This window comes from Euphorbia lathyris, chromosome 1 (genome assembly GCF_963576675.1).
Source record: "Euphorbia lathyris chromosome 1, ddEupLath1.1, whole genome shotgun sequence".
Lineage (NCBI taxonomy): Eukaryota > Viridiplantae > Streptophyta > Magnoliopsida > Malpighiales > Euphorbiaceae > Euphorbia > Euphorbia lathyris.
In genome coordinates, this window is record NC_088910.1 from 106,886,075 (window position 1) to 106,896,381 (window position 10,307).

General features: G+C 35.3%; 1 protein-coding gene across 1 annotated transcript; it reads right to left on the reverse strand.

Moving 5' to 3' along the window:
• Positions 1-365: 365 nt before the first annotated feature.
• LOC136210532 (uncharacterized) lies at positions 366-6,931 on the reverse strand. Its single transcript, XM_066001826.1, has 15 exons — positions 6,577-6,931; positions 6,246-6,438; positions 6,089-6,140; positions 5,948-5,993; positions 5,529-5,576; positions 4,034-4,146; positions 3,883-3,948; positions 3,644-3,786; positions 3,075-3,135; positions 2,929-2,987; positions 2,491-2,595; positions 1,790-1,865; positions 938-1,050; positions 744-803; positions 366-654 (listed from the first exon to the last, which is right to left on the reverse strand). Exons 1-15 carry the CDS (start codon positions 6,662-6,664, stop codon positions 549-551), a joined length of 1,329 nt encoding a protein of 442 aa, XP_065857898.1. The 5' UTR covers positions 6,665-6,931; the 3' UTR covers positions 366-548.
• Positions 6,932-10,307: the final 3,376 nt, after the last annotated feature.

Genomic DNA, 10,307 nt, shown 5'->3' on the forward strand with positions numbered 1-10,307 from the left:
AGCCCTAGGACCGGCCTGTTAGGGATGTACTGTATTAGAATTAACAAAAGCTTTTGAACACTTTTTTTTTATATAAACTTTTGAACACTTCTTTGAGTGAATGACTTTTTACTTGGATGAATTTTTAATGATTTATAGAGATTCCATATATTCATTAATGATTTTCATAAATTTCTTTTCAAATACATTTTATAAACTTCTGTGGATATGAATAGACTTTTATTGATATTCTTGGAGTCAACCCATTATCTATGATCCAAGCCACTATACAGTCATTTTGGTACATATGTTGAACAGAATGTGGTATTTCATCTACAGTCATTATTTATCTTCATTTGATATTTAGAAATCTATAGTTCAAATTATGTCAATATATTTGCACAGATTGAAGCGTAAAATTGGTTGAAGATCAAAAAGTCGTTTCGAATAAGATAAAGCGCTTATGCCAAAATATTTCTTTTTGTACATGCTTATGCTTAATCAGCTATCAATTAGTAGAATTAAGTATATCCCTCCTAAATCTCAGTAATGGTTCCTCAAGACTCTTGTCAAAAAATGAAGTCACTAAGCTGAATATGTTTGTTCTTCCCAGCATTCTTTTTAATAATATATGATGCATCCTCTGCATTTGCATTCAAGCAATTAAACCTGTGCCTGCAGGAATCACCAACCATTTGTAAAGTTAGTGCTAAGCGGACAGCATGGGAATATGAAAACATGGCAGTTCATGTCAGTAGACACACCATTCAAAGTGATCTTCACAGCAAATAGAACCCCAGATAATTGACAATCCAGTTCTTTTCCTGCAAATACCAAACAAAATTGCAGATTTATAAAATTACAAAAGGAAATAGAAAATAAAATCATCCCTTTTGATTGTTCACGTGGAATTTTAAGAAAAAGTCTTAGATGTAGTTTTAGCTGATAGAAATCATACCAAGTTGCAGTATACATATCATAGAACTTGTCAAATGCTTTATCAAAACAGTAATGACATGCCAAAAGATCCTTGATGTTGGTCATGTTGCAAGTTGATTTACAGCATTTCACCTGCGTAATATTAAATGCTGACATTAGCAAACACAACGTGTGTGCTCGTTCTTTTCTTAGTAGTATAAGATAAATCATTGGTGTGTCATATCCAAGCGATCATAAATTCATGCATACATGGAACTCGAAAAGTGTCCCAAAAGATGATGTATAAATGGAACTGGAAAAAGTGTCCGAAGAGATGAATGCATGCATGGAAATGGAAAAGTGTCCCAAAAGATGAAGGTACATTATGAAACTCATACATGCCACATAAATATGCATTATGCTTTTTTAGGACCTTCAACTATGGGGGAGAAAGATGATCAACGTATGGTATGAAAGTCAACATTTCTGCATTATGCTTTTTATGGACATTCAAAATGCAACCTCAAATTTCAATCAGAAGCAGGAAACTACGAAAACCAAATGAGCAATTTAACATACAACCTAGATGTTACCAGCAAAAATAACTTCCACACTAATCACAGGTTCATATTAAAATCCATTAGCTCAGACAAAATACAAATAACTCACAGCAGTTTAATGGTTCATTTGGATGATACAGCAAGCCCCTAACCCTGCATATTTTTATTGGGCTTCTGCATGGTATGATCATTAGAACTATATAATAATTAAACAATGGAACACATAGCCACTACCACGTAACAACCAACCTAACTATAGCAGACACATCAAGAGATACAGCCACAGTTTTTGACCTACAACTACAGTATGCGGTGATTGAACATAAACTCACCAAGCGTTTAAGTTTATGGGAGTAATACTGCTGATGAGACGGGTGTGCCTTTATATGCTCATCCAAATGACCTGCACTGTAATTGAATTTATTGTATAAATTACGAACAAAGCCACGAAGAACAATCAAAACATGTATTGCAAGGCACTCAGATTCAAATTCAACCACTATGACTTATATTAATGTTGACTTCTGACTACAATTAATGTTAACATATCATGTTGCTCTGGAGCAGTGGTACTCCCACCCTTTTCTTGGTTTTCTCTCTCTTCTATATATTGCGTTTACGGCCCAAGCATATGGATTGGGGAACCATATTGAAGAACCCCGATTTACTTTTTAGTTTTTACCTATGACTATAATTACTATCATCTTATGTATTAGAGTAACTTAGGCAATAACACCCTAACCTAACAAGAGTTTGCACAAAGTTACATATATGAAAATACAAGAGATTTAATGGGAATACCCTCAAGTATGAGAATAGGAACTTCTTTCTATTTCTGAAATCCCATAACACTAAGCAAATTAACTGGGTATTGTTTAAATCAACTGATATCCCTATTATGCAAATATTGTAAAGAAATTAGTGAGAAAGGAAGCCACAGATGGAAGAAACGGACAATAAGGAGTCGGAAAAAGTAAAGAACAACTTCAAATAAATCTAGCAGCAGACAGTATTTAGATACAAGTTGGCTTACTTGTCACAAAGGACCGCATCACAGTGAAGGCATGTTGCCAAACTTAAAGAGCTGCGGCAGACATTGCAGTTTGCTGCTTTCAAATTTGCACCTATTTGATGGCATCTGCCAAGAGATAGAGAACAAATATATTGCTAACGGATTCTTAAAAGCCTCAAAACTTAAAGCACAGAAATATAAATATTGTGCATCTATTTGCCCATCGAGTTCACCCCAAATAAATTCATGAGTTTGAGGTCCAGCACAGAAGTCAAGAACAATCTGGCAGAATTTGACTCAATGAAGTAAAACTTGGAAAAACTAAAACATTCGACTGATGCATCGTACAAATCCTCCGTACATTCATGGTTTAGGGGACAACTGAAAGCAAGTGAAATCTAGCAGCATTTCACTTATATGCAAGTAAGAGAAACAATCTAACACTTCAACTCTTTGTACCTTCTGTAAATCCCAAGAAGCTCTTTAGATATGGAATTTCTGTTCTTCCCTTCTGCCGCCTACATGTAAGCCAATGCCAATAAGCTTAAGATACATCATCTAAATATAGGTGAAAAATGGCACTAAGTTAGTAAGTTGTAATGAACCTGGCTACAAGGCATCATCAAACAATCTTCAGCAAGGTGACCTGGCCTCTGACATTTCCAACTACAGTAGTACATTCATAATCAGAACTAATAAGTAGATTTCCAAATAACTGCACATAATATATTTCCATTTTAGTCCCTCTTTCTCTCTCTTCAGGAATATTACAAAACACGTATGGTTTTGCTTTGAGGCTGCAGGGAATCATGTCCTAGACTCCATAGAACAAAATTGAAAACCTGAGGAGGTATTTGAAGATTTGTTCTCTAGTACACTATTTTTCGGAATGAAAGAGTAAGTAAGGGTAGAATAGAGTAGAGTAGGCCTACCCACTCCAAAGGCCAGAGCAAGCTACAAATCTCAATGAGGGTTTCCAATAAAATTTACAGATAAGAGCGGAAAATTTTGATGGAGTGGGGACTCAAATAAAGGTATCAAGTAATTACCACTTGCCCTCATTGGCTACTCTCTTATACACTTAGCTTCAACTCTTTCATAATGTAACTTTCAACTCTTGAAAACCCATAAGAGTAACTCAAATAAGCAACAGTATGTTGACAAAGAAATATACCATTCATATGTACATAGATTAGATCTCTTCGTTGACCAGCGGTTTCGATTATAGTCCCAGGTGTTCTCACCAAGCTCAGGCATTGATGAGATACATTTGAATCTATATGAGGGAGCATTGGCTTTTTGACTCCTTACCTCATGCTGAAAACAGAGAAGTGAAAGGACTATATAATGTGGGAAACAAATGAAAGCAGAGATATAATTTAAAAGCATAATAAAGTTGAAAATGCAAAATACCTCAGCTACTTTAAGACTCTGAAGAACTTCAGCTTTACATTCCAGGCTGCAGATATCATCATCAGTCTATAAGGAAGATACTCATCAATGATATGTGTGAGTCAATTGAAGAGCAAGCATATTTCAAATGTAAAAATAAGGTTTCTCATACCTCATTGCATATATATTCTCCATATTTTCCACATACCACACAAGCAGGTTCTCCTGGGGCAGGAAATCTTTGCTCACCTCTAGTCTTAATAGAGTCAGCTTCCTTTGGATGACCTAGAAGAAAATAATTCATTAATCAGTCTAACTACTGGCATGTTATACATTCATGAATATCTGGAAACTATCAGACACTTGGGCGCCATTTGTTTCACGAAAATAATGCATTCTTACGAAAATATTTTGTAGGAAACAAAATATTTTTCATTGTTATTAGAGGTTAAGACTGAAGAGTTTCCTATTACGATTGGAGTGCATCAAGGTTCCGCACTAAGCCCATTTCTTTTTGCCATCGTTATGGATGAACTAACAAGTTCACTTCAAGATGGTATACCATGGTGCATGCTGTTTGCAGATGATATTGTGTTGGTTGATGAGACGAAAGAAGGAGTGGAGAGGAAGTTGGAACTATGGAGACAAACTCTAGAATCTAGAGGCTTTAAGTTGAGTCGAAGTAAGACAGAATATTTGGAGTGTAAGTTTAGCGGCCGTAGGAGCAGGGAGACAGGGACAATCACCCTAGATGGGAGAGTTGTTCAGGCCTCGGATTGCTTCCGGTATTTAGGATCTATTGCTCATAGGATTAAAGCTGGTTGGTCGAAGTGGAAGAGTGCTACGGGTTTCCTTTGTGATCCCGGCATGCCTAATATATTGAAGGGAAAATTCTAGCGGACGGCAATTAGACCAGCATTGTTATATGGTACGGAGTGTTGGGCAGTGAAACACTGCCACATCCATAAGATGTCGGTGGCGGAGATGCGTATGTTGAGATGGATGTGTGGTCATACGAGAAAGGACCGGGTGCGTAATGAAATAATTAGGACAAAAGTAGGGGTCACATCTATTGAGAATAAAATGAGAGAAAACCGACTAAGGTGGTTTGGCCATGTGAGACGTAGAGCGCTTGATGCGCCGGTTAGGAGAACCGAAGAGTGGCAAAGGGATGTAGTGGTGAGGGGTAGGGGAAGACCTAAGCAAACTTGGAGGAGGGTGATCGAGAGTGATATGAGTTTATTGGGAATTGAGGAAAATATGGTAGTGGATAGGACGGAGTGGAGGGAGCGAATCTGTGTCGCTGACACGACTTGATTTTCACGGTTTTATATGATGGTTCATGTTAGCCGACCCCGAATCATTTCGGGACTAAGGCTTTGTTGTTGTTATTAGAGGTTAAAGAATAATTTAAGCCTCAATATTCATTCAAAGAGAGAAAAATCACTTCATGTTCTTCAAAGGGAAAGTTTTCCCTTGTTTTGAGAATATTTTCCATTGACTATCAACTTAATTTCTTGTAGAGCTCCACATAAACAGAGCCTTGATCAGTAAAAGATTTCATATTCCTGGCCCATTTAGATCACCAGTCCATCTAAGTAATTAAAATTATTACTGGTCAAGATAAAAATAAAAAAACACCTAATACACAGAATCCTGGAACAAACCAGAATTTTGGGGATCCTCCTCTTGAGATTCTGAAGCACTGTCATCACCTGAATTTTCAAGAAGTAAATAGGTCAAGAGGACATTTCGGCACCATCTACCCATAAAATCAAATCAACATGAGCAATGAACACCATTTCCATTTTCTTTTTATTCACTCAACAAACCCACAATTCGCGTCCATACTCAGTCAAACAATGAGAATAAGAAAAACGAAATAGAAAAGAAAGGGAGCATTACATTGAAATTGATTCAATCTACCAGTAAATCGTTTAATCCTCATTATGTAGCAATAGCTACTAGATAGTACCTACTACCTACCTAATCACCTGCCTTTGAACTGCCCAAGTGTATGCCAACATAAAGTTCAATCATCAAAATGCACATCAAGTTTATATTAAATGGTCATGAAGGTTCTTACTTCCATAGTTCAGTAAAGTTAAAGCCGAAGTAGAAGTTCCCTGCAGCTGCAAATAGTCACCAGAATCCATAAGAAAATAGTAAAAAGGATACCAAACTTGACACATATTTCAATTTGCAACAATTATCGTCATTCAATTACCAAAACAGCATCAGTTAAGGCTTCATAATGATAAGAGGAGTTCACTTCCTTCCTGTTCATGGCAAGAGAGAACGTGCTTGTAAAAATCAACTCAGAACATTTAATAATCAAATCAAACTAAAGTAGATGAAATAGAGTTTGAACTTTAAAAGTTTACCTTCTCTTATCTATGTAATCCTGGTGCGTCATTGGTCCATCCAACTCTTCGATTTCCAAACGCCTATCAGGCCGTCGATTTTCCGTCGAGCGGCGTTTCTGGCCGCCCTTTTTCCAAGTTCTCCGCTCGCTCTCTTCATCGCGGCACTGTTGCTCCTCGTTTGCAGAGGAATTTCCAGTTGCAACGTTATAAGCTGCGAATATAGCAAATATTATTTATTAAATAAAAAATCATTAAGTTGTATCACCGTAGTGCATTAACATCATTTTCGTTCGTTGTGAAGGGCATCCAATCCATAAAAGGGAATAGAAGAAGAGGAAGTGAATGATACCTTTGAGATTTTGGAGAACAGAATTGAGATCGAAATCCTTTTTGTAAGCAATAGATGGATTTTTGTAGAAATTCGTTCTCGTCCCCATTCTGTCTGGCTGAACGATAGGCCGTTGATATGTAGCTCGCTTGACTAAACTTGAAATGAGGTGCGCAGTTGTCTCAACTCTCGCCTCTTGACAGAGAGAGACGACCTTGCATCAAACTTTAGCGATTAATATTAGTACTGTTTATTCTGTCAAAAAAGTATTAGTACTGTTCATAGCCTAAGCACTGCGCTAGAAGAAGCGAACAATTTCGGGACGAAGAAAAAGATGATCTCCATCAGGGGATTGGTTTGTATTTGTAACTGCAGAACATTCTGGTTATAATTTTTCAATTTGTAATTGACAATGCATCTAATTGTAATCCAGCCCAGCCGAGTTTTCTACTGTTCAAACTCCGCTTGTTATAAAATCAAACATTACGTCTGAGCTGAGTTTTGGTCTGCTCAAACTCGGCTCAATTCATTAGAAAACAAACTAGTTCGAGCCGAGTTTTGAATTTGTTTCGAGTCCAAAATCCCCTTTGAACTTGATTAATTAAGAAAATTATTTAACCATGAATTATTTGTGACTAAATCGTTAATTATATTTATAAAGTTTGCTCGCAAATAGCTCTTTAATTATATACATAAACAAGCTTACAAGCAAAGTTTGTGAATAAATAAACAAGATGCTTATAAATAGTTCGTCTATCATTCATTTAATATGTTTGTGAACGAACTCATCTAATAGCAAATGACATAATATTAAGTTTAGATATTTGTGAACTAACACAAAACTATATAGTTTTCTACAAAACTAAAATTTGTTCATAAATGATCTAATCGAGCCTACTCGCGAGCTTTCGAACCGAGTTTTGATCTGTTCAATCTCAGCTCGTTTATTAACCGAGCCATTAAATAATGCTCAAAAGCGACTCGTTTACAAATCGAGCTGAATCGAACTAACTATCAAATCGTTTACGAACGGTTCGACTTATTTACAACCCTACATTTAATGGGTGAACTGCATCAAATGTAATGAATTTTAAAAAATGGTTCCAACTAATTGGAAAAAAAAAAGTTTATTGAACTTTTCGAAATTAACTTCAAAGTGACAATCGGTGAACTACACCTTATTAATAATTTAATATAAAAACTAAAATTGACTTGAGTATTTAAGGACTTCGAATCGTTTAAACTAGATCTCGAGTTCGACTCTCATTCTACCTTACGCAAAAAGCTTTAATTGAACGAGCTATCAAAAAATATTATTAAATTATTATTATGTGATATTTTATTATTGATGAAGGATATGGTCCAAAAGTGATACTCGGCCTAATATTTCTACAAACAACGTGCACGTATTAGTCCATAGGAATTAACAAGAGGATCTAAAGTTTTAGCCTTTCTCACTCATACATAGACAATCCAAATATTAGTCATTTGCTTTCTAGTTTGATCGGTAATTAAAGTTACAAACTCAAATCACTTAATTTAATCCTTAATCCTTAGATTATATAGAATTCCAGTACGGGTAGGGAATTGAAACCTAGTCTATGTGAAATTGATATTGTTCGCAAGAACATTTACTACTTGATGCGACAGACTTCACTTACTCTTAATTGATATATACGATTCAGTCTTATATGTCAGCAACGAATAAGGAAGTAAGAAGGTAGATCCATGATACGAACATTCAAGCATTAAGAATAAGGAATCATTTTACAAGTAAAAAACCCTGATACACAGTTATATTCGTCTTTGTCCATAACAGTAGAAGTAAGAAGGTAGATCCATGATTTAAGAGCACTATCGTGTCATCTTAGCATATTGAGATATAGATTGATCAAGTCTATGCATGAATACTCCATCAAACAACCATTTAAGATAAACATTCTTCATTAAACATTGGAATATGAATACTTACAACCACAAGCCTAAGCTGGCCAAACTTGCTAAGATAGTTACTTTCTCATTTTCATGAGGGAGTAGCCTCAAATACCATAAAAGATGAGCTCCCTAAAGAAAATCTGTCCAAATATAATGTGGTTGGAGGTAGAAGATGATAAGATCTTAATACAAAATAGAAAATGTGATATTTATACTACAACAAAGATTTCTAGATTAAAAATGTAAAACTAGAAAACAATTGTTTGTATACTAAAAGTAACTAATCCTAGCCATTTGATTACAAAGACGTGTTGTAATGGTCAAAGATGGTTGAATACCGTTGTATCTCATTTCTTCTCTCTCTCACTCACTAATGTTGGATCCCCGTGTAAATCTGTTTAGCCACCTTTATCTGGACTGAAATAGGCTGTTCGATCCTTTCGCATAGTTGTTTGCTTGAACTTGATTGTTTTGTTAGAATAGCTAATTGCAGCTTGGATTTAGCTACAAACTTGGTGTTTTTATGCTCTTTTCTATGAATGTTCTAGCCAATGAATCTTGTCAAATATGCTCGTATCATTTGTACTCCTCGGAAGCGTTGGAAGTAGGGGTGCACATGGTCGGTTAACCAGTCCATTTAATTCGGTTAACCATATTTCAGTTAGCTTATTACTTCGGTCGGTTAACCTATATTTCGGTCGGTTAACCATTAGTGACTGTTCGTAGCAAATATCACTTTGAATCTATAATTATTCATTTTAAAATAAATATATAATTATTTAAATATTAAATAAAACTATTTAACTTCAAATTTAATTAACAAAATCGATAAAACAAATAAATTTTAAGTTATTTTAATATTCTTAACTTAAAAATTCAATATAAATATGCATATTTATATATTGATAATTAAATTTCTACATATATTTATATTAGTTTTATGTGTATCGATAAATAATCGGTTTATTTTTCGATTTCGGTTAACCATCGGTTTTCGAAATGAAAAACTGTAAACTAGTCCATCGGTTACGGTTAATCTATTTTTCGATTTGGTTTCGGAAATCGGTTTTTCGGTTTTCCGGTTAGTTATATGCAGCCCTAGTTGGAAGTGAGTCGTACATGTTGTCTTCTTCGCTCATATTGATGGTGTATATTTTTTCTCCTTAGAGAATGTCTTCCTTTTATCCCCCTCATGTAAAGGGTGTTAACATGTTTCTCCTCCCTCGTACATATGGTGTATGTATGTTTATTATTTATGTTTTCCAACTATTTCAATAATATGCTCATTATATGATAACAATTCTGAATTCTCCATTGTCTCTAACAAGGCTCTGAATGTTTCTCTCCTTTTCTTTTTAATTATGGATATTTATGTATATTATCAAATGCTTGCCCAATATATTCCTTGAAAAATAAAGCATTTCTGCTTATAATAGTATATCCAAGTGTTATCACCACGCATGGAGAAAATTTTAGAGAGAAATGTGTTTACGTTCGCGATGAAACCTCTAACTAAAATTCTCATTCGAGAAGTGGGTTTTTGAGAGACAAGTGCTCTCATTCGCAATTACACACTCAAGACCATTCTAATTTGAGAAGTGGATATTTGATGGTTAGGTGCTCACATCCATAGTGGATATTTGATGGTTAGGTGCTCACATCCATGATGACACCTTCGAGTACCATTCTCATTTGAGAATTGAGAGACGGGTGCTCACATTCGCAATGATACACTTAAGTAAAATTCTCATTCGAGAAATGGGTTTTCCAGGGATAAGATTTGCTGCTCAACTTGTCCGAATTATATAAACCACCCG